Here is a 25,169-nt window from a genome sequence, read left to right as displayed (position 1 = left end):
ATATATATATATATATATATATATATATATATATATATATATATATAATATATATATAAACTAATTTTTAAGAGGCATGAGTAGAGGCTTAACTCATGAAGGTGCTTTATCATTCGAGCTGAAACTGAGTCTGGAGGAGAGGGTTGATGCTGGGGACAGCAGTGGCAGGCTTGAAAAGTAGCTGTAAATGCAGAGCAATGAGACATGTAATTTGTGTTGAGCTCGGGCCAGTGTGGGGACAGGCTTTCAGGGGGTGTCGGAGTCAGAGGAAGCACAGATAAGATTTCTCTCCAGGGCAGGTAGAGTGTGTGGGCAGCCACAGTGCTCTGAGCTAACGCTGAATAAATATTTCACATACGCTCAGCTCAAGTCTTATCAACTGGGAAGAGACGCACACACACACACACACACACACACACACACGTGCACACGGAGAGAAAAAGAGCAAGTAAAAGAAATGCTGCCTTCGATACAGAGAGCCACAGTGAGTTGAAACCACTTGATTTAGCAACAGTACTTGAGTTAAAAATATTTAATAACTTGTTCTAGTTTTTGTCTACAACTGTTTTTTTATTTTTTATTTTGAACAATAAAAATACAAGTTGCAATGAAATCATGGTTAAATTAAATATAAATATTAGATTTCCTGTCAAATTAGTGTTCTTTAATGTTGTAAACAATATGAGCAAATACAAATTTCTACAGCGCAGTTCATTGTAATACAATTTTTATTTTCTACTGAAGCATGAGGGAGGACAAAGCATTAGCATGTGCTCACAGGCTCCCTGCCTATCGGACACATGAGAGGAGCCAGCGCAAGGCTGGAGCAGGGCAGTCAGCAGGGGCTCTGTGATGCCTGTCAGTGGTGGCTACACTGACCCCGCTCTCCGGCACTGGCCACTAGTGTTTAATCCGTGTCGGGAGCGTTAACACTGAGCGACCTCCTGGGTGACAGATCTGCCATGCGAGCCTTTTCCCCCTGAGGAGGTGGGGAGCGTAGCGGCGGTGGTGGTGGAAAGGACTCCCCCTCTGTCAGCTCAGCTCACACACGTTACTGCGTCAGGGCCAAGACCGGCCTTGAAAACAGTCACACGTGAGCGGACAGGTCGCTACTTCAGCTGCATGGAGAGAGGTGTCCTCTGTGAGCGGGAAGGTGGCGAGCCATTGTGTGTCTCACAAAAACAACGCACCGAATACAAAATAAAATGCAACACATGCACAGATCAACATCTTTACTCATGTTTAACCACATTTTTTTGTTTGTTTTAGTATAGTAAATATTAACGATAAACCTTTCAAAACAAATTAGGCACGGGACAATGAAACTGCCATGATAAACTCAATATTATCAGGTTATTAATTACACCAATAAGTTACTGAGTTTCAATGTTCTGCATGTGGCCAGCCTCAGCTTCCACCTGAAGGCAGCTAAATAACAAGTTTTAAATCGAGGAAAGTTGTGATGCATTTTGTACATCGTCACAGACTAGACTTCAATAATTAACAGATCTCAGGCTAAAAAACAACAACAACCAAAAGAAACTAAACACAAGCATATCGCCATCATTTCTCTCTCTCAATAAAACGCAGTCCCACTGCACTCTTTGTGAGAACTCCCACAGCCGATGCAATGGAGAGCGCAACCCCCAAGAGACGGCAGATACCAACTCCTTTAAGGCCCCCAAGTTTTTCCAAACAGAAAGAAAACAGATGCAACGCAGAAAGGAGACAACTCACATGCTCACAGTCTTCTTGCTGTTCTCACAAATGCTCGGCCATACTGCATTGCAGTAAAGCACAGAAAGAACCGAGGCTTACAAAAGGCATCTCATTTTCAGGGACAGTGTTAGCAAGAACAATTATGACAACTCTGATTTCGGCCTTGATCTCGGTGTTCTGGGTAATGGCCCTGACTTGCTGCGGCTCTGCTCAGGTGGTCTCCCGAGACCTCTGGAGCCAGATCTGACCCAGTCCTGCCCTCATCTGGGGAGACGATGAGTCTATCAGCACCCGCCGCAGCTGCCAAGTGTGTTTACAGCAGCACCGCATCAAACATTCATCAAAGGCCATCTTTACAGTGTGTGATGTGAGGCGATCAGCATTTCACAAGCTGTCAAACGATGTCTAAACCAGTTGCTACCTGGCAGTGTCAAAAAGATACCTGTGCAGATTTCTTTCTTGTCTAAATCCTGACAGATGAGGTACCCGATATGTTAAAATTTTAATTCTGCCTAAATACTTAAAGTGGTCTAATGGCAGCAAATCTCAAAATCTGCTTTTAAGTGTAAATTATCCCCCTTTTTTACTTCCATTTCATCTAAATCAAAACGGTTCCTATTTTCTCAAAGTGATTAATTTGTCTGGCTAATGCTAACTCCGTTTAGCTTTACGTCTTTTCTTTTAGCGAGGTAAAGAAACATGTGTCTCTTGTAATGCGCATAATGGAGGATTTCACTCAAAGTTGTTTCCACAAATGGCTCCTGTTAGAAGTAGTAACTGAGCTGATCCTTTCAGCTCGTGCTTCTAGCAGTGCTGCACCACCATCTACAGGCGACAAGCCTGCACGCAGCAAAGAACTCTGGGTGACCCCTCTGCAGTCGCTGCTGATGTATAGTGCATTTATCTCGCTCGGTCTTAGTGAAAAGCACATCTAAAGGAGATTATTTTATGAAAAGTTTAGCTGTCACATTTTTCTCTCTCGAAGAGAAGTAAACACGCTGTTGTCAAACTCTTGAAAAGCAGAGATCTTCAGCTCATTACCGCAGCATAAACAAGACGACGGGGGGGAAGAAAAAGTCTAAATATCTCGTTTGCATTTACTGATAGTGTTCATGAGGAATTTGCCAGAATTCTGTTTAAATTTATTTATATTTATTACATTTTCTAATTAAAGATGCTATTTTAAATACGAGTGGAAAACTGAACTTTACACAGAGCAGACTGCGAGCTTGAACAATCAAAAAGAGTGACCTCTTAAACTCATAAACAGAAAGCCAGTACCATAAATCTTTCCGTTCCAAAACAGGAACTTGCTGTTTATGCCGGTCATGGCATCAAAAAAAAAAAAAGTGCAGCTTTATGATTTTTGCCTCTCATGGGGGGAGAATCATCTTGATATTTAAATATAAAACCTCCACTTAACATAAACCACAGTGGAGATCCCTCATGGAAAATTTGAATAACTTACACCCTAACAACCACTTCATATTGCATAGAAGAAATTGCATAAACTGGAAAGAAATGTGCAGTTCATGCTGTGAGGAGGTCAACAAATCGGCCTGTGGGACTGAGTGAAATAATGGCTGAGTATTCCTGGTAAAGCACTACGTGAGCATCCCACAGTCGCAGGGAAAAAAAGAAAAAATCACAGCAGTGGTAATGCATTACAGGATGTATATACAGTGTAAAAGGGTAGGGATTGGCCAGCCTGCGTGATAAATAATGTATTGTAATGTATATTAAAGCTAGACCCACCACTGCAGTGTTTCCGACTCGGAGAAAGCCCGCTCTGCCTGCCGCTGTGGAAAAGAGCAGACACTAGTGGTATAATTATGCACATCTGAGAGGCAAGCAGAGGCCATCTGTCAATGTCTGAATCAGTTACCTTATTACCACTGCCTAAAGATATAAAGATAGGAGTGGGAGCTGCTTTCATTAGAGCACACGGTGGCATGCTGCTTTAGACAGCTCCAAACACTAACCTAATTGGAAATGATGACTTGGAGGAGGAGAAGCGACTGTACGGTGGACGCCCTTGGAGTGGGCAGGGGCATAAGTGTGGAAAGTAGCATGGCACTCGGCTTGTAACAACAGTCAGCCAAGACCTTGTTTTGTGCCCTCGCTGACTCTTAGACAGCAATGTACGTTCTGCTATAATATTTACATGTGATTTGCATGTTTTATCGACGCTTATTACTTGTTGAGTATATGCTAAAAACATTGACCACAAAAAAGAACTTTTCACTCAATGAACTTTTAGTCTTCAGAAGAGTGGTTGATGAATATCAGTGTCTGCTCTACTCTGTGCACTTCTCAACAATCACCTTCGACACGTGGACTGTATGAAGCGCTCCTCTTCACAGACAGAGCTGTACTCAGACTTCTCTCTAACTCGCTGCTTTTGAGCATTTCAACTGGTGTGCTGGGGTTGTTGTTTCAAACAAACAAATGAGTGGTTGCTGTCTTGGAAATAGCATAAGCAAGTATTTTCCCTTTATTCTAGCATGTCTATTTGTGTGCTATACTTCTAAACGGCAGGTGGAGTAGAAGTGGAAATGAAAGATCAGTGTTTTATTGTGAGCACACGTCGCCTGCGGAGGATCTAATTATAGGTGGAAGAAGATGGCCCCATCCTGCTGACCTGTCACCTGTCAGACCTGCCTATCCTGCACTCCCGCCTCACAAGTCTCTCGCTATCTGCCCCCACTCTCACTGAGCCATCTTCTTTTGCTGCTCCAACTTTCTTTCCCAGATAGTAGCCTGCCTCCCACTTTATCCTTATACAATTGCCGGCATTGTTCTCCGTCTTCCTGTCTGTGTGTCCGCCTGTCTGTCTGTATGCTGTGCTCTTCTAAAGACTGTGATACACTGAGCCTGGCCATCACCTGAGGGGATTTGCACCTCAGTATCAGTGAGAAGGGCTTATAGAATACACCAGGTATGAATTGCATGTCATCCTGAGACAGAGCAGACAGAAGAAAGGCCATGAAAGGAGAGTTTTTCACACACCCTGTCTGTGACCGCTTCCTCACCCTGACACAGCGCTGCCAGGGTTTTTATGGCAATTGTGCACTCTTAATCATGACATTACATGGGCTGTGCTGTGGGAGATTCACTAGATGCTTTAAGATTATTTAAGCTTAGGACCTAAGATCACATACCCTCATTAAAACAGCTAAACAGAGCCATTTAAACAAGGTTCAAATCTCAGAGGCTGACTGTCACTACTTCAACAAAGGAAGCTCACACTGTGATCCTCCTTACACCATCCCCTGGGTTAGAAGGCTTTGCTAAGAAGTCAGATGTACAAACGCCAAAACCCCACCCTTTCGAATATACTCTAATGTCATCAGAACTGAAGGAAAGCCAAGTGGGGTTTGATTCAAAGGATGAATCACGTCCATCACATGCGCAGGGGGATAGAAAAAAAAACAGAAGGCAGCCATTGTTTTTCATGGGAAAAAGACTAGAAGAGGGAAAACGGCTAAAGCGTAGATTTGCCTTAACATCTCATTCACACAAAAAGAGAAAGAGTTAAGTCGAAGTTGCAGTGAAACGGGGCAAAACTTGTTCGCCTCAAGGCTTAAAGAGAGTTCATTAACGTGTGGCAATGACTTACCAGAAAGGCTATTAGACTCCGTTGCGTGCTCTCCCACTGAAAACAGCTTTTAATGTACTGTAACGTGTACAACACTGCTGTGCTGATTTTTCGAACCCGATATATATTCCTGGCTAGAACCTGGCGGAAAACAATTAAAAGAAAGCACAGGTTTGTATTATTTGATAATGGAAATAATGTTTATCACTTTGCAGTAAAGATAAATCAGCTTTATAATGTGTAACTGCTGTCCATGAGGTTAAAGGCAGTTAAATAAATTACTTGGAATATGGCCTATTTTTTAATCGGTTAAGTTACTAAAAAATTGTTTTGGCTGAGATCACCTTTTTGTTGAACTTCAGGTTTTCCTCAATTAACTTGGTCTCCTTTGGTTGAAAAGTTCTGAAACCAGCTCTGATCTGGGATAGAGAACAAAAGATAAGTTAGGCCTGTCACAATAACAAATTTTGCTGGGCGATTAATTGTCTCAGAAATTATTGCGATGATATTGTTTGAAATTTGACAATAATTAGTCATTATTGTCCAATTTAAGAAGAAATATTGGTTAATTTTTGTGTCTAGTACCATTTTATGACCACCAGATGGCAGTATAAAACTGGTGTATAAAACAACCGAAGGATGGATAGTGAGGGAGCGAGCATCGTGTCTCTTTAAGAAAAATGGGAGGGAGGCCCCTTGACGTGACATGGGCTGTCTCTCTCATTTTTCACACAAAGCTTTTAATAAAAAAATCAGTAAACAAGTTCTCAGCTTCTTTTTGCAGAGGAAAAACAACTTTTTACACGAAGGCACGAGTTTCAACCGTGAATTTTGGAGCTTTGACAAGACGGAGTTTTTTCCCGAGGTCAGCCTGTTAGCTTAGCTTCTTAGCTTAGCTGCTTTTAACGATCCAAAAACGCGATTTTGGACGGTTAAACTGGATTTCAAAGAAAAGAGAAAAAAGAAAAAGGTTCAGTGAAGAGCACCGAAGTTGAGCCTTTGTGATCCAGTGTCTTCAGCTGAAAGAGAGAGACACAAAGAAACGATAAAGCCGATAAATGAAAATAAGGTAGGTAATTTTCAATTATCATGCGATTAATTGATTTATTGTTTATCGCGACAGACCTAAGGTAAGTTTTGCAGTTCTTTACTCTTTTAGTTGACAATGCATACAACAAAATGCTACATTCATCAGGAAGCACTTGAGCGCATTCGATGTGATCCATACTTTGTTATAGACAACATCCAGCACCAGCGTGATGGTTCCTTTAGAAGTTCTACTCAAGTCTTCTTTCTTCAAAAACAGACATACCTGCTGGCCATTCTGAACCTTTAAGATTTTAAAACACAGATCATGTTTAATTGCATTTTCAAATGTATTTATAGTTAGTAACTGTGGCATCAATAATTAGACACCAAGTGAATTTAACAAACTTACAGTCAATAAAGGGATAGCCACTTTCCCCAAAACATTTGGGGCTCTGTCTCCATTTTCATCCAGGACAGTCAGCTCTACCACTTCATTAATGTCCTTAATTGGTCTTTAAAGAAATAAAACACATACTTCCTTACTTTCAAATATGCAATACAAAGTTTATCTAATGAGATTTGTTTCGAGAGGTCTTCTTACAATGTAAATGTTTTGTTCCACTCTGGGTTGACAGTCCTGCTCACTGAGTGGGTTTGAAGTTTACAGTTCCCAAGCTGGATAACACAGAAGGGATTGCTTTTTCCTGTGAAAGATAAAAGATGTTTTATTGTTTAATGTAAAGAAGAGGCCATTAACATGAGCAGAGCAAATGTAAAAGCAAATGGCTTTTTACCATTGATGTCTGTGGCTGGAAGATCATTTGCTTTCAGAACGCTGACCTGAAGGATGCCAACTTCTTGTAAACACTTGTGAGAGTTTCTTAGATTCTGAAAGGAAAAAAATCGTCTGCAAAAGTTTTTACGTAAATATTGAAGCAGGTCAAAATGTATTCAAATTCACATATTTAGAATATAAGCCATCTTAAGATTAACAAAATGATAAACGTTTAATTTCTCCATAAATATATATGCTCTTACAAATTTTTCCATGACTGCGTCTCTCTCCTCTTGAATTCCCAACGTAGGTTTGTCAGCGTCTGTGATGGAGACTCCCCAGCAAGGTCTCTGGGTGACCAGGAACACCAGTTTGCCTTTTCCTGGGTCCAACACATGTGTGTATAGCTGCCTTTCATTTAAAGGAAGCCTTGATACGTCAACCTCACACCTGAGACACCAAAAGAACATTGAAAGATTAGACCTGACAGTCTCTGTGGACAAACCAATGAGCAAAATTAACACGCAGGAAATACACACATTCCCCATGATTCTTCTCCTTTTCGCCCTCTCTTTGAGAACACCTCCACCTGCAGAGGCTCCTGGTTATCTTCAAATTGACTGAAGTCAAACTGCTCTCTCCACTGGGGATTCGCCTGAATGCAAAGGTTCTGAAAGAGTAACAAAACCACAGCTTCAGCTCCCACTGTAACATGGAAACACACTTATATACACTTTGACACAATGTCAGGTTTAATGTATTATCAGAAGGAGTGCCTCCTCCTTGACATGTGGATTAAGTCTTTGTTATGCCCAAGGAAAAGAAGCACGGGAGCAAAAAGTGAGGTGTGCGTGTATCTGTTTGTGTGTGCCTGTACGGGTACACCTCAGTTGCCACTCTGGGATTGTAAACACTGACAGCTTCCAATTAGAATCAGCTTTGTTCAACAAACAAACAAGCAGAGAGGAAAGCGGAGTGGTTTACAAAGAAATGACACGACAACACGAGACAAGTGCACCGTGGAATCATCGGGGGAGGGGGGGGCAACAAATACAGGTAGATGAACAGGGCATGCTGGGTATGTAAATGAAGGAAATGAAGCCCAGCACTCGCGGCACACTGAGAAGTGAGTGGCAGCCTTGCCCAGTCTAATGAGCTGCCTCTGCCATGGCCCAGTGAGCCAAGGTGGAGGTGAGTCACTGGCAGACACCTGCTGGGAGGAGAAAAGCTGCGAAGTAAAAGGATAAGAGCAAGAAGAAAGTTAAACCATAAAGCTCAGGCAATTATAAGACTGAGAGGCATTAGGGAAAATCAAGTAGGAAGGAAATAATCTTAAATTAAAAAAATAAAAAATAAAACGTCAGTCCAACCTTGCTCTTGTACTTTTGATCACCGAGGCGAAAGCGGACGTAAATGTCACCCTGGCCGTACTGCGGCAGGTCCTGTCCCTCCACTAAAGTGATATGAAGCACGCCTGTCCACATCTGGTTCTTCATCTGGTTCTTTGGTGTTTCAGCTACGCGTGGGGCAGAGTTTAGGTTCTGCTGCAGGGCAAAGATACACACAGACAGTTATGACTTCTTTTAGTCCCTTTGCCCACCCATCTTCCTTTCTTTTAACTCCTCACATGAAAGCATTGCACTTTCCCCTCCTTTCACCTGCCTGACACATCATCATGTTCACATATCGCACGAAAGTGGGACAAAGGTTTACACTATAGAGGAGCATCTCTATTGGAGCACATTAGCACATCTCTACTGACAAGTGAGGCACACCGTGGAGGCTCCTGGAAAAAAGAGGAAGAGAGGAACGTCAGCGAGCAGCCAGATGTCCCTGGCTGTGACAGTCCCACTCATCACTGGCTTCCAGACTGAGTGTGGGGAGGCAGGACACTTGGCATACTGCACCGGAGACAGCAGGCAGCAGTGAGTAATGATGCAGACCGCACAGCTCTCTCATCAGCAAATTATGCATACATGCAGTATGTATGGCCGGCATCAGAGTTTACTGCATGTTGGCTGATTCATCCACTTTTTATTTGACCAGAAGAACAATATTTTTCCAACTAAAGTGAGCTATAAAACTAACCAAAGTAATTTGTTTTCAAAACACCTAGGAAATAAAGGCCAGCCCTGCAAGTAATCCATTTATCCTGCCGTGTGCCACGATGGTAGTGATGAGGCAGAGAGGCCTTGATACGTTTCCATGTTTCGAGTTCCCATGAGGCCGTGCGGTGATAGGCCAGGGCTGTAAAAACAAACAGCACAGAGGTTGTGTAGAGCTGACTGTAATTAAAGAGCAGGAGCGTAATCTGCTCTAGCCTCTTTGATTGCCTCGCTCCTTCGGCTGCCCCGGCGACGCCGCTTCAAACAGCCTTGCTGCAACTCCCCTGCTACTCCGGCTCCTCCTCATCACTACGGGGTCACAACCCACATTGCCACCCAATCCGGAGGGGATCAAAGCATATCTCAGGGACCTGAATTAACATGGAATACCACAGGCACAGCCCTATAAATATCAGCCCCTTCAAAAGAAGAGGAACAGAGGGAGTAGGGGAGCGATATAAAGCAGGCCTCAGCCAAGTCATCCCAAGTGTTTATCTTGGACACAATTCTATCTCAGCGGCCAATAAAACAATTCCACTTAACTGTAAGTGGCCCCTAAAGAGAATCTATTCCTGGTCCTAAAAGGGCTGTGCGATTGCTTCCATATGGTGGGACAGCATGGGGACAAGCATGATGAGCTCAGACCCAGGTCCATTTGGCTGGCACCTCAGCACTGTCCATCCACAGCTGTGATATTACATTCTAACATCTGGGTTATTGCTCGCCATGCCTGGGAATTATCAGCCTTGCCGATCTTAGGCATCCCACATTGGCAATGTGCCTCGAACAAGCAAGCCCCCACCCAATACATTCTGCTTCTCCCATACGCCCCCTCCTGTTTGAAACACTATCACACAGTAGTTTTACTTAGGCACTTGCCATTCCCGGTCTCTGTGGTGGCATCGCAGAGGGAGAAAACGATGTTCTGATGGAGGGGGAGCGGAGCTGTAAGAGCTGAGTATTAAGCTCTTCCAGGATAGGTGTTAAATGCAATAAGATACTGCCCGTCAGTCCAGAATGAAATGAGAGTGGGGAAAAAAATTGCATTGTTACGTTGTTAAATTAGCACTCTGATTTAGGCGGCAAAGCATTGTGCACGGTCCCACCACACATCTCTGCCTCCCTTTGAGTATCTTTAACCATCTGTAGCGTATAACCTACGATGTGTATGAAAATGGCATCCATTTCTTTGTCATCTAATTTCAAATTGAGATTGCCTACTGGACCATCAAGAGACTGAACAGTGGCAGATGTAGTGACAGTATAGGTGTGAACATAAACCCACTCGCTGCAATGTGAGTCCCAAACAGCAACCCTCCAATTTCACTCTGAATCTAATTACGGCGGTAATATATTGAAAACCACGTGAGGAAAAACAGAACTTTGTTTACAGCTAAACACAACATCTTTAATATTTAGCTTATGGATTTGTTGACAAGTTCAGCCAATTTTTTTACTTTGATTTAAATTCTTAGGATATCATTTTATATATTTTTGTAACAGAAGACGAAAAAAATATATAATTTACAAAAAAGATTAACTACAAATCCACAGAGCATATTATAGACTGCACTGAAAACAAGATTATACACAAAAGCAAATCCAGATATCGCTTGTGGTCTTTGTTCCTCCATTCCACAGTGAGCTACTGCCCCCTAGTGTTGTACATAAGCTAAACATAAGCACTTAAATGAAAAAGTTGAATAGAAAATTTAATTCTGTACACAATGTGGTAATCTTAGGCTGAAAAACAAGTCTTACCTTATTCCTTTTTGCACGAAATCGCTATATAATAAAAAGAGAAGGCATTCATTAGTGCAAAAGGATTAAAAATGTTATCAACAAATATATATTTTTTGTTTTTTAAAGCAGAGAAATTCATACAGGGGCTCTTTTGACCGTGGCGTCCCTAAACACGAGGCGGATGTCAACAAGTATAACTCCCAAATCATTTTCTTTTCCTTTCGGATCACTGAGATGCAACTCCAACTCTTGGGTTCTGTGGAAAGACAAAAACAAAAAAAAAAACCTCATGAGGACATCTTTAAGATAACTTTTCCCCTTAAACACTTTAAAAAAATGTATATCAAGGACTCACTTCTGCAACTCCAGGTTTCTCAAAGATATAGTACTTGAACCCATAAAGTCGTCAGAGGTGAGATTTTTATCGTAGACCTGCAATGTTAAAACAAACATCTCAAGTAAAAATGATTTTTCGAACTGAACTGAGAGACTTTAATGTTATAATATATTTAAACAAAGAAGGCCTACCCGAACTTCTACAATGTGGTCTCTGTCTCGAAGAGGATGAGAAAAAGACTCGTTCCATCGAGGATTCAAGTTTTTGTGAACCGTTTTGCTTTTATAGAATTGTTTTCCTTCTAGTTTGAATTTAACATATGGATCACTTGTACCTGAAATAACACAAATAAAAACAAGCAAATCAAGATAAGGACAAACGGTTATCATATTACCAGTAAAAACAATGTATGTTTGATTTGAGGACATGTGGTGGTGAACACTTTTAATGCATCAAGTGAGACATTACTTTACAATCTAAAACATACTGAGGGTATGAAGACATATGAATGCACACCCTCCCCCCATGATGATTGTGCGAGATACTGTTGTATGTGGGTAGGGCGTGCGCACCCCACACATGGCATAAACAGGAAAGTAGCTGCTTAATTGTCAGAGTGGAAACACTCGCCAGCCAGTGTGAGGCAGCCAGAAGCCAAAATCTAGAAGCAACCAGTGTTAATCTCCCAAGCCTGTTAAGAAAGTCTGTCTGTGAGCGGGGTGGGGGTATCGGACTTCTTTGTTTCTGCAATTGCACGCAGATTGGCCAAAAAAATGGAAGCCAGCCCCCATGCCTTCATTTGTATAGGAGGAATAAAGGGTGCTTGAGAGAGCCTGCGGGGAGGCTTGAATCACATGACAAAGGCCCTGTGGGGATGGGCTGTCAGGCCTGTCAGCTCCCCACTCCAAATGAACATCTCGCAAAAGGAAGGCAGGACCCACAGCAGCTCCACCCTGCCAGCCTGTGACAGGGAAACCTCCAGGCAACTTGACAGGAGGAGAATGTGGCAGCTAGCAAGGAGAAAAAGCTCTGGCATGAGTGAGAATGGTGACGATGGAAATTAATGGGGGGGAAAAAAGAGAGAACAAAAACCCTAAGGAGCGGGGGGCTGGTGGTGTGGGTCCTTTCAGAATATGTAATGACAGTGTGTGCCATTGGTGGGCCTTTGGCATAGTGCTGATTGTTGGGCAAACAGTGGAGGGACAGGGGGCGTGTGTGTGGGCACTGCATCATCAATGTGCCATCCTGTCAGAAAGTGTAAGGTCTCAACTAGCAGAGGGCACCGAGCTCAAAGGGTCCCTTTTCACCTGATGGGACGAAAAACAGAATATTTCCAAACCTTGAAGAGATTCTCAAGGTACAAGATTTACGATAAGGTAATGACTGGTCTCGAGGGTTTTACTTACAAATATTACTGATGAAGCTGTGACTGCATCTAGAAATTATTTCTATTGTTGTTCTAAAAACACATCTGAGCTTGTTTTTTTACTTAATCACAAGCACAGGCCAAAATAAGCGTCCATGTTGCAGCGTGTTGTCTGTTTTGGCTGGTTTGAATTAGTGATGTGACTTGTAATTGCATTTTTACTGTACTTTATTGTTATTGTTGTACTTTATATGTTTTGTCTGTAACAGGTTCCTCTTGTAAACGAGTCCTCGTGGCTCAATGAGACTAGCCTGTATAAATAAAGGTTGAATGAACAAATTATGCTTGAGACCACATAAGCATTATTATTATTATTATTCAGATCTCTCTCCTCGAGACTCAGTGGGATTAACCTGTATAAATAAAGGTTGAATGAATGAAAGAAATTGATCTCATTATGTTGTCATTTCATTTTTTTTTGCCATCAGAGGGCGCTGCTATCTCAAAGCAAACTATAGATTTTCAGTCTGGTGCTGAAAAATAGTGCATAAAAAATAGAAAAAAGTTTTTCCGTCTTTCTTACTCATGAAATAATATTCTAAAATTAAAACCACTTTTCAAAACATCAACTAGTTTCATGAATGTGCTTGTAAAATACATTAAAATGTACTTTTATAATGAATTGTTTCAAATGACTGAATTCAAATATACTATTGGTTCCCAGAATATGAACTTTAAATATATATTTTCAGGGTGACAAAATGTGACTCTGACCTTAAATAATCCTGCACAGATCGAGGACGAAAAAGACAAACTAAATAGTTCAATAAAAATATCTTACTGTAATTACAAAAAGCGTAACAATTTGGTGAAGTAAATTACATTTCTTTCGCTGTAACATCTATTAAAAAATGTTTATTGGAATAATTAGTTTTGTGTGTGGAGTGTATGTTTTTGAAAAAGAATTGTAATTTTATCCCAGGCTATCTGTTTGTCACACGGGTTCAACCGCATACTTTTCTAAATGTTTTTTTTGTGTGCATTGTTTAACAAGAGACGTCACCCTTGCAGCAAAACAGAATTAAAGCATTTCCAGTGCACACCCAGTTTGCTTGTGGCACACATTAGCACATGCCTAATATGCAACTCTTTTGTCTTATAGCTCAAAATTACAAGGAGCTGACTAAATCAACACGCTGTGTTCACATGCAGCATTTCATCAAGGGCTCACCCATCAGATATGGACAACAATCTACATTCCTTTAGTCTACAAATGCAACAACACCGCTCTGTACTGCTTCAGCTGTGGGTGTTTAAATCAGCCGATGGTCAAGAAAACAGCTCAAAGATGAATTAAGTTGGAGTCTAAATTAGACACCAGTTAAAGTGGAACAGGTGTTTAGCAGGTGATCTGTGTGTTGCTAACCTACCAGAGCGCTTGTCTCTGATGACCAGGTTCCTTCCCTCCTTCAGGTTAATGATGAGGAGGTACCTCTGAAGCGGGTTGGGGATTGGAGCGCCCAGGCCTGAGCTTGCTGACAAAACGTCCTGTGGAGAACCCGTTCACATTTACACATGGTTTAACATCAGCTGCTCAGATGAGTTCAGCGAGTAAATACTCACAGAGCAATCTATTGGCTCTACGTCGTTTTCGTCGAGATCGTCGCCCTCACAGGCTTCTGCAGAATTTTCACCTTCACACGCTTCAGCAGAATTCTACAAGAACAAATATTGTAACTTTTTTTTTTGTATTAAACATCATGTGAACAGTACAGAACAAAATAGGATGGCATGTTTGGATGTGAACTTTCCTCAAACATAAAAATTAAGTGATTTTCATTTGAAAATGGCTGCTTGTTACTTTCATTCTGTTTACATTTTATCACTTTAAATAATCTTTTTTAGGACACCACGTGTAAATGTGCTGCCATAAAGGCAGATTGATCAAGCTGTGTGTTCATTTTGTAAAGCATTTCACTTCACATTGTGCAACTGACTTGTAACACGGGTTCTTAACTGGTTCCTGCACAGTTCCCAACACAAATCTAGAGATGGAGATAAACAGGACACCACTGAGTCCGATCTATGGGGGTCACTGCAGTGAACACAAGCCTACGAACATTGTGTTTAGTAAATAAAGTGGTGCAAATGAACTGACCATCTGTGAAAGCAACTATGTAATAACATTTAATTCCTAAAAATCTAAAACAATGATGCAAATCAAACATTATTTTAACAGGGAAAAGAAACCATTTGGGTAAATGTGTACAGTGTTTTTCCATAAAACAATAAAAATGTTCCTTATTTTACTATGCTTATTGTATTTATTTAAAATATGCTCTTTATAATCTCATGTTAATCAAACTGTTAGTAGAAATAGTACACTTATCTATGTATTCTTTTAAGAAATTGAACGGTTACAAGGTCTCTGATTTCTGAATTGCTGTTAAAAGAAATCCCTGATGTGAAACTGTGCTATAATTTTCTGTTCCACGTTCACAGTATGTACAGCACTCTACCCCTCTACTTTCATAATTTGCAGCCAGACTCTCCGTAAATGTTTTAAAAGGTCTGAACCAACAGGTCTTCAGGCTTTCTGCAGACCTTTCTTTCTTTTGTTTATTTTACTTTTACTACTTTTTCACTCATCTGTCCAGAACCTGACCATTTTCAGTGTAGTTTTATGTTGTCGCTGGTGGTAGCTTGTTAGGGCTACTTACCTCTGATCATTGAACCATTCAAACATAGATGAACCAGTGTGACAACATACTCAGACAACTTAACAAAGGAACAATTTAAAATAGCTAATGACATTGTATTACAAGCAGTTTGTCACAAGAACACAGTTTGCCCCCAGTTCAATGGTTGACTATGATAAATACCAAAAACACAGTTTATCAAACATAAAATGGCATTCTTATGCTAATAGTGCTATTACCAAAGAGCAATGAACTGAAACCTTGTCACTCAGTAGATGAGCAAATGAAGGATGGTGCATCTCTTACGTCCTGTGTCAGGTATTTTGTTCTGTTTTCTAACAACTAGACTTTCCAATTCTGTTCATCTAATACAGATAGTTTTCTTAAGTCTGACACTCTTCTTTTAGTTTCCACTTTCCTCATAGTATAGGGACACAATGCACCATATGTCATTATGATCATGCACATTAACTGAACAGAAAAACTTGGAAAGACTTTCAGAAAGCTTGGACAACTTTTGATCCAAAACACTTTGACATTACAAGAAAATCTGTCTCATTGAAAGCAAAATATCACTATATTAGAGGGGATTTAAAGACATTTGAGAGTTGATTTATAGTTAGACTAACCTCTTCCAGAGACTCCTCCAGTTCTAGTCCCTCATCCATGCAGAAGTCTCTCATCAGCGAGGATGACGACTCTTGTTCCAGCTCTTCCTCGTCCACTTCTAACATCCAAGGCGTGCTGGCCTGTTCCTCCATGGAAGTGCCGATTGCAGAGGCCGATAAAGCATCTGAAGTCTCAAAAGAATTATCTAACAGAGACATCATCTCTGCAGAGAAATTTTCGCTGATTGTTTGTACTGGTCCTTTCTCAGCTGACGTCTTTTTTGGCTCAGTCAACATGGTGCTTTTATCTATGTGAGGGCGTTTCTCATTCCCCAGCGAGTTTGCTCGGATCAGGAAGTCACTGACAGTGTCTGAGACCCGTCTGTCTGCTGGAGGTTCATCACCAAACAGACTCCCTCGCTCCGATTTTGAGTCGTCCTCATATCCTGTTTCTGGGAATGAAAATCTCTGAGCCTTTTTGTTGTTTTTTGTATCCATATGTACATACAGGCCTTCCTCCACGAAGGTTACTTTGTTTCCTGGGCTTGAATTTTTCGCATTATTTATTTCCTCATAAATATTCCCGACTGGCACGCTCAGTCGGTTCGCCTGTGTGGCAGAGTCATTAATCTGAGGAACTCTGTAGGTGACTTCTGTGAAAGGTTCACAGAGTTTGTTCGCTAAAAAGGATCCATCGGACGTGGAGCTGCTGGCAACAGAATCGGTATCACTCAGACCGTGAGGGGCACGAAAGTAGATGGCATCACAAGCAGTGGACTGGAAAGGGCTTACTGGCGACTCTGCTTCACCTGGGACAAATGTTAGGTCCGGTACCGAAACACTGCGCCGATTAGCTATATGCCTCCCCTGCTTAGCAAGCGGCTTGTTCTTACGTGGCTTCTTAAGGTGGAGTAGCTTCGTTTTAAAACGTAAATTCTCCAAAAAGTTCTTCTTTTTAGAATCCATCTTGAGCGATACCTGTTAAAAGAGAAAACAACAGTGAAAAAAAAAAAAGTTTTTCTACCCGTGTAAAGTTACCAGCCCAGCATTATTTAAAAAAGAGATCAAAATGTAAAGTATACTTAATTTTAGCATCTACAATTATAAGTAGCAGTGCCAAGACTTACACAGAACTTTGGAAAACCAATAGAAAAGCTTAAATCAGATTTTCCTGTTGTGCTCCAGATTTGATTTCTGGTTTTACACATTAGATTATACTTTAATTCAAAGTACAGCAAGGATTATAATTTAAGTACATAGTTTCTCAGCAAAAGGAAGAGGGGATTTAGTCGATCAACAGACTTTTCAAGACTTTCACTGTGTAAAAGGAATACAAAACGTATTGTTGTTGACTGCGAGGACTTTGTTTTCACTACCACACCAATGAATGTATTTTACCCAGGTATGAAAAACAAACTAAACTTCTTCCTGTAAACAACCCACCACCCAGACATAAAGATCTAAACATTTCTGAACGTTCAAACCAAATCTCAAACACCATCTGCTAAAAAATGACAACACATCATAGTTGAATAAGACAAAAAAAGCCAACAAAATCTTTAAATTACCTGATCGAAGTCTCAGCTGAAAAAAGCCAGAACTTCACAATAATTTAGTTGCCAACTAGTCTAAAGAGAAATTTTCCTAACACCACAACCATTTGGAACTATGACGAAAAAGAGGATGTGTTTTAGAGAAGACAACAAGCGATTGGTGGAGGAGGAGAAACAAGGTGAAACTAGCCGTACCGGTCACACAAGTTGAGTTTCAGTGACGATGAGAATGCCACTGGTAACAGCTGAGTCCTTCCCAATCTGTCCACGGTGGACGGAGCTACATATGACTCCAGTTATGCGAGATCAGAAAATATCTGACTGCAAATATTGTGTAAATTACGACAGTGCAGAGAGAGCCTAAACAGACCCTGGAACAGTGAGATGTTTGCTCACAGTACAGCAGACTGTTTTGTTAGACTGTTTGTTGTTGATTTGTATATTTGATGGTTTATTTGCATTTCTGAGGCAATTTGTCTGCTTTTAGACTTGTATACAGTACACTTCTCTCCGAGTTCTCGTATAGGTCCAAATGTTTGAAAATACACTTAATGCTATAATCTAGCCTAATTCTACAACACAACTGTCCAAAACAATCCCACAATACTTCTGATTGATTCTGCGACATGACTGAGGCATATGAAATGTCAGAAGAGATCTAGCACTAAGTTTCACACAGCCCCATATTTGTTTACAGAGGAACACAGTTAGCCTAAGCTCCTCAAAACTGAGCATTGGTGTTTGTAAAGTATAAACTATAGCTCTGTGTCCACACAGGAGCTAATGCAACAGACCCACTGTTGTTCCCTCTGTCTCCCTGTCTGTGCCGAACAGTGGAGGCTACATGACAACAGATGTGTTTGAGTCTGGGCAGAGTCTTGTTCAATATTTGCTGACGTCTTAAGGAGATCAGGCCCACATGAAAGAGCCACAACTTGGCTTCCAGTTAAAAGGCAAGTTTGGGTATCTGCTCAGGGCAAGCCCCTGTGACAGGTGGCCCCCCAGCCCAGATCTCACCCAACTCAAACAATCCAAAATCTTGCTTGGTTACTCTGCACACGCACACTGGAGCTCATCCAAGCCACAGCACAGCTGGTCCCATGGTCAGGAAGCCAAGAACATGCAATAGGAACAAACAAGCTCAGCAGCAATAACAATGATATTGTGAAGTACATCTTCTTCTTCTTCCAGCTTTTCCCTCTTCAGGGGTCACCACAGCGAGTCATCTTCCTCCATCTCACTCTGTCCTCTGCATCCTCTGTCCAGCTCCAACTACCTCCATGCCCTCCTTAACTGCATCCACACAGGTGCTGGTCATAGAATTAGAATATCATGAAAAAGTTGATTTATTTCAGTAATTCCGTTCAAAAAGTGAAACGTGTATATTATATTCATTCATTACACACAGACTGATATATTTCAAATGTTTATTTCTTTTAATGTTGATGATTATAACTGACAACTAATGAAAACCCCAAATTCACTATCTCAGAAAATTAGAACATTACTTAAGACCAATAGAAATGTATAACTGAAAAGTATGAATATGAAAAGTATAAGTATATACAGCACTCAATATTTAGTTGGGGCTCCTTTTGTCTGGATTACTGCAGTAATGTGGCGTGGCATGGAGTCGATCAGTCTGTGGCTCTGCTCAGGTGTTATGAGAGCCCAGGTTGCTCTGATAGTGGTCTTCAGCTCTTCTGAATTGTTGGGTCTGGTGTATCACATCTTCCTCTTCACCATACCCCATAGATTTTCTATGAGGTAAAGGTCAGGCATGTTTGCTGGCCAATTACAACAGGTATAACATGGTCCTTAAACCAGATACTGGTATCCTGATGCATGCTCAGATACTGGTAGTTTTGGGACTGTGTGCAGGTGCCAAGTCCTGTTGGAAAAAGAAATCTGCATCTCCATAAAGTTGGTCAGCAGCAGGAAGCATGAAGTCTCTAAAACTTCCTGGTAGACGGTCGCATTGACCTTGGACCTCAGAAAACATAGTGGACCAACACCAGCAGATGACATGGCACTCCAAACCATCGACTGTGGAAACTTGACATTGAACCTCAAGCAACGTGGATTCTGTGCCTCTCCTCTCTTCCTCCAGACTGTGGGACCTTGATTTCCAAAAGAAATGCAGAATTTACCTTCATCAGAGAACATAACTTTGGATCACTCTGCAGCAGTCCCAGGCGAGACGCTTCTGACACTTTCTCTTGTTCAAGAGTGGCTTGACACAAGGAATGTGACAGCAGAAACACGTCTTGCATACGTCTGTGCGTGGTGGTTCTTGAAGCACCGACTCCAGCTGCAGTCCACTCTTTGTGAATCTCCCCCACATTTTGGAATGGGTTGTTTCACAATCCTCTCCAGGGTGCAGTTATCCCTATTGCTTGTACACTTATTTTCTACCATATTGTTTCCTTCCCTTCGCCTCTCTATTAATGTGCTTGGACACAGAGCTCTGTGAACAGCCAGCCTCTTTAGCAATGACTTTTTGTGTCTTGCCCTCCTTGTGCAAGATGTCAATGGTCATCTTTTGGACAACTGTCAAGTCAGCAGTCTTCCCCATGATAGTGTAGCCCACAGAACTAGACTGAGACCATTTAAAGGCCTTTGCAGGCGTTTTGAGGTAATTAGCTGATTAGACTGTGGCACCAGGTGTATTCAGTATTGAACCTTTTCATAATTTTCTAATTTTCTGAGATACTGAATTTGGGGTTTTCATTAGTTGTCAGTTACAATCATCAACATTAAAATAAATAAACATTTGAAATATATCAGTCTGTGTGTAACTAAATGAATATAATATACTGTACAAGTTTCACTTTTTGAATGGAATTACTGAAATAAATAAACTTTTTTCATGATATTCTAATTTTATGACCAGCACCTGTATGTCTTCTCTTTGGCCTTCCTCGTTGTCTTTTGAAGTACACAGCTCACCCAAATTTCTAAGTGTGTAAAAGTATTTTATACTTTGGTTAGTCTATTAAAGGGAGGCTGACACACTTTTTTTTAATCTACAACTCAACAAAAGTTAAACCAACTTGAGCCTCCGGAAACACGGTGTCAAGGGTCCACACAGGTAATTCTCAGTCACGTCACATCACCTCAGCTTTTCCACATCCCTACCTGCGAATTATCTGCAGTTAGTTTACCTGTTGCTCAGGTTAGTGACGTAATGTGGCTATTTCTGCAGCAGGTGGTTCAGGAGCAAAAAAAAGGTTAGCTTCGGTAGCTATCTTTGCTAGCTTGCAGTGCTGTTTTCGTTGACCTGACCTACTTACAAGGAACTGTAGCTTCTCAAATACGATACATTTGGCACATATCTCAACTTTATTAGATACAAGTGATGATATCTTACCCTAAAAATATTGAGGTCAGAAGTTAAGTTAGTTTTCTGAGTTCTAAGTCTTTACATTTCATCAATCATGTTTACAATAAAACTGAGAATTTGACCGTATCTCTTGAAAATACACGATGCGTTCATGGACCCGAAATAAAAACTGGGAATTGTGGCCTTCCTGTAAATTCATAGACAACAGTAACTATTTTTTTCTCTCTTAAAATGTCAGGTTTAAATCAAATTATGATGTGATTGATTTTTTATTTTATTTTACATTTTTCTTCATGTGTTTATGATTTCAGTTACAGCTAGATGGTGGACTCCCACTGATAGGATGGACTTTTTCATGTACCGGTACATGAACGTGAAGGTGTCATGTGTGAATTATTCATAATCATCAACTACCAGTCTGCGGGCCACTTGGGGGGTCATTAAATTTGTTTTATAATAGTAATAACCTTTATTTAGCCAGGTTTGTTCCATTGAGAGCAAAATATCTCTTTTACAAGAGAGACCTGGCTTAGACTGGCAGCATACATGAGAGGGGGGAAAAACACGCAGTAAAAAAAAATAAAAAACACTCAGTTACAACACATAGTCACAATAAACATAGACTTACAATTAAATAAATTACTCAATTAAAACAATTGCACTTCTGCAACTTGAACATAATGGGATTTTACTGGTGTTCTAAGTTTAAGCTTTGATTGCAAACTGTTCCATGAGGTTGGAGCAGAAAAGCTGAAGCTTTCTCCCCCTTTCTGTTCCGACACAAGGAACAAAAAAAAAATTAAAAAGTCTTGAGACCGGAATAAGTTTTAATTAATAATTATTTTGTACATCTATTATCTTTACCCTTTTTGGGTCATGGGGGTCACTGGTTCCCATGTCCAGCAGTCACTGTGTGAGAGGTGAGGGACATCCTGGACAGCTCTCCAGTCCATCACAGGGACACATAAAGACAAACGAGACGAACAACGATTAATTTTCTCACTCACACCTGATTTACCAAATTTAAATGTCAAAAAAAATCAACAGTAACATTGCGAATAACTATTACAAATAAAAACAAGAAAAGCAGAAGTAGGAGAAAATGGTTTGGTACAGTGGTACAAATATTACTGTAAATTATTTTTTTTATATTGAGTTCATCATTTACAAAAATAAAATGTAAACATCTGAATGTGAAAAGATAAATGTTTTTCCATAAGTTGTAGGGTCAAAAAATCTTGATGTCTGAGTTAAATTGTTGTTTGAAGTTGGCAAAGACTTTTACATTTTAATTTAATTTTTTTTTTTAAGTGGATGTGTGAGTGATTGTCGCCACATGCGCGTCTGAAATCTTTTATCCTAAACCATATCACAATAACATCTAAATACCTCTGTTATAGTCAGTTTAATAGACAAACAAGCACAAAGCAGATGTTAATTTGGCTTCTAAAGATACCAGTGTAGAAGAAGTTGGTATTCTGATCCATCCATCAGTATCTTTACCTGCTTCTACCTTTTTGTGTCACTGGGGTCGCTGGTTCTCATATCCAGCAGTTACTGTGTGAGAGGCAGGGGACATCCTGGACAGGTCTCCAGTCCATCACAGGGACACATAGAGACAAACGAGACAAACGACTACTCTCTCACTCACACCTAGAGACAATTTAAAGTTACCAATCAGTCTAACATGCATGTTTTTGGACTGTGCGGAAACCGAAGTACCTGGAGAAAACCCATGCACGCACAGAGAGAACATGCAAACTCCACCCAGAAAGCCCCCGCCCGATCCGGTAACCTTCTCACTGAGAGGCAACAGCTCTACGAACTACACCACCGTGCCGCCCTGTATTCTGATCCATTTCTTTTCAGTGTCTACATAAACCACATTTTTAAGTAAACTGAACTAAACTTTAGAAGTGAACGCTTCAGGTCTGCTTTATATTCATATTTTCAATATCCACTGCCATTTGTATTTTTATATTTTAATCATAACTACATTTAAATCAAATCTGTGTGTTAGTTTTAAATTAAAACTAAATAAATGAATAAACTAACATGGACCAATGAGGAACTGTACATATCCTTGCTTCATCCTAAGAAGCAAAGTTTTATTATGTTGAGTTTAGGTGTTTTTCTTCAACTGATGTTACATCCTCATCCTCATTCCTATCTAAGTACGCTCCCAACCCCCACATTTATACCAGGTTTACGCTGCTTGGGTGATCCTCATCTATGCATGACACCAAAACAGACCTGAGGACCTTTACTGCTCTGCTCTTGCTGTCATTGTGTATAAAACACAAAACATGACCCAAAGAAATCAATTTATTAAGGTAAAAATTAAGTCCCCTTTGTGTTTGCAACATTTTTTTAAATAAGCTCAAGTTTACAATTAAAATGTGTTAATTTTTTTCCAATCTATAGGGGGGTTTGGGAGGGCCAAGATGGTAGAGGTAGAGCAGCCGACTTGGGACCACAAAGTCACGGGCTCAACTCCCCGCCATGCCCTGCTGCCATGGTGTCCTTGAGCAGGACACCTAATCCCTAATTGCTTCCTGGGCGCTTACATAGCTGCCCGCTGCTGCACCTGGGTGTATCTCAGGTGTGATGAGTTAAATGCAGAGAACCAGTTTCATCATTGCACAGAAACTTACAGTGATGACAACACATAGCACTTTACTTTAAGGTTATTCTTCATCCAGCAGTAGTGCCATTAATTAAAACAGCTGCATTCCACTGATCTGCCTGAGAACTAGGTGAACTTTAAAAAAAAAAACTTTGGTAATAAGCGCTGAGTCATGCTGAGCACAACATGCATTCAAAGAAAAGGTGGATTAGTTAATGAGTATTAAAACATCTCTGTGCATGAATGTGAAAACTTGCAAATCTTAATTTTTGTAGTTTTATTTCTTTATTTTTTGGACAGAAATGTTGATTTGGAAAGCTGCCTCCGTTTTGTTGTTGTTGCAGCGATAGGGCGGCTGGACTCGTGGAGAATTAGTCTGAAATGTAAGAAACAAAACACGTTTAAATTTGCTAAAAGTTAAGTTAATCTTACATTTTCCTCTCATGCAGAACAGCCAAACATGTATCAACAATTACTGCCATTTTCCCTCTTTAAAATTGTGCAAACTTTTATTAGGAGGGTTTTTGTCTTAAGAGATGCCAACAATTTATAATCAGAGATCCTCAGAAATGTCCTTGTTTTGAATCACGTATACAAACAAGAAACCGTCAAGCTCAGATATAAATAGATTATTTTAAAACTGAATGTCCTCTCACACTTTATTCCAATCATTTTAAAATAACCGACTATAAATTAACTTTCAAACTTGCTGCTTATCTTCCAGGTCGACATTCCTTTTCTGCTTCACTTCTCTGGAAATCTGATCTTTTCTTGGTTTGTATCAGTATGCAGAAAGGAAGAATTTACATCTACAAACACCCAGACACTGTTTTGAACGAAAAGTTTTCCAACTCGTAGGATTTTGTTCTTTTCCACGGCTGACATTTTTTCACAGGGTCCTGTTGAGAAAACAGGTAAAACCCATTTCATCAGTGGTGAGTCATTTCCTTTCACTGACCTGAGAGGACTTTGCAGTTAGCAGGCGTGCAGCAGGCCCTCCCCTTGCTGGAATGCAGGTAACGTTGATGCACCTGTAGTATTTGTACTGTGGCGTGTATCTTTAGTTTGAACGGGCTTTTCAGAGTAAAATAATGTGTATTTTTTTCTGTATGTTTCCTGCTATTGTTACTTTTCCAGTTAAACTGCTAATTAAGCTTTAAAGTATGCCGGCGTTGCACAATGAGACGACAAACGATGGCGCACATTTTAACTGAAAGCAACTTTTCAATTCGGTTTAGATGTCAGCGCATCAGTGAGACTGTGATGAAGTTTGAGCTTTCACTTTTAATTTTGGGTTGAAAGAATTTTACCTCGGGGATAAGGACTTTATCAAACTGTGTTATGAGTCATCTTGTGAAAAGCTGGTTTATCCATGTCCACAGCTAGTCATTTATATTCACACATTTCACCAGCTGTTTAATGTTGTTATGCTTATATATTTGTAGAACTTTGTTTTTCCAGATGAATTTCAACTTCTTTAACACAACCTATTTTCTAATATATCTGAATTACTGATGCACCTATAGATACATATCTTTGTCTTCAATACTTCCTTATTTATTAAGTTTGGACTTTTTTTTTTTCCATTGTTCTCCAGCACATTTGTAAGGGATCATCTGACAAGGTTTCAGTATAAACAGATATTTTTTTAAATCCAAATCTGAAAAC

The 25,169-nt window shown here is 40.4% G+C and overlaps 1 protein-coding gene across 1 annotated transcript in view; it reads right to left on the bottom strand.

Moving 5' to 3' along the window:
- Positions 1-16,954, bottom strand: part of mctp2a (multiple C2 domains, transmembrane 2a) — a 31,921-nt gene extending 14,967 nt beyond the window's left edge. Inside the window, exons 1-16 of the mRNA XM_037682878.1 lie at positions 16,001-16,954; positions 14,296-14,388; positions 14,103-14,220; positions 11,498-11,640; positions 11,325-11,401; positions 11,111-11,225; positions 10,988-11,011; positions 8,492-8,665; positions 7,661-7,791; positions 7,385-7,571; positions 7,141-7,234; positions 6,948-7,050; positions 6,756-6,858; positions 6,546-6,647; positions 5,662-5,736; positions 5,339-5,458 (exon numbers count right to left, since the gene is read on the bottom strand). Of these exons, the coding sequence (XP_037538806.1) occupies positions 5,339-5,458; positions 5,662-5,736; positions 6,546-6,647; positions 6,756-6,858; positions 6,948-7,050; positions 7,141-7,234; positions 7,385-7,571; positions 7,661-7,791; positions 8,492-8,665; positions 10,988-11,011; positions 11,111-11,225; positions 11,325-11,401; positions 11,498-11,640; positions 14,103-14,220; positions 14,296-14,388; positions 16,001-16,945 (2,604 nt within the window). The 5' untranslated portion in view covers positions 16,946-16,954. The remainder of the gene's footprint in view (positions 1-5,338; positions 5,459-5,661; positions 5,737-6,545; positions 6,648-6,755; positions 6,859-6,947; positions 7,051-7,140; positions 7,235-7,384; positions 7,572-7,660; positions 7,792-8,491; positions 8,666-10,987; positions 11,012-11,110; positions 11,226-11,324; positions 11,402-11,497; positions 11,641-14,102; positions 14,221-14,295; positions 14,389-16,000) is intronic.
- Positions 16,955-25,169: the final 8,215 nt, after the last annotated feature.

Source organism: Nematolebias whitei, chromosome 10, assembly GCF_014905685.2.
Source record: "Nematolebias whitei isolate Nwh7 chromosome 10, NemWhi1, whole genome shotgun sequence".
Classification (NCBI taxonomy): domain Eukaryota; kingdom Metazoa; phylum Chordata; class Actinopteri; order Cyprinodontiformes; family Rivulidae; genus Nematolebias; species Nematolebias whitei.
The sequence above is the reverse complement of the archived record's forward strand: the minus strand, read 5'-3'. Positions and strand labels throughout refer to the sequence as shown.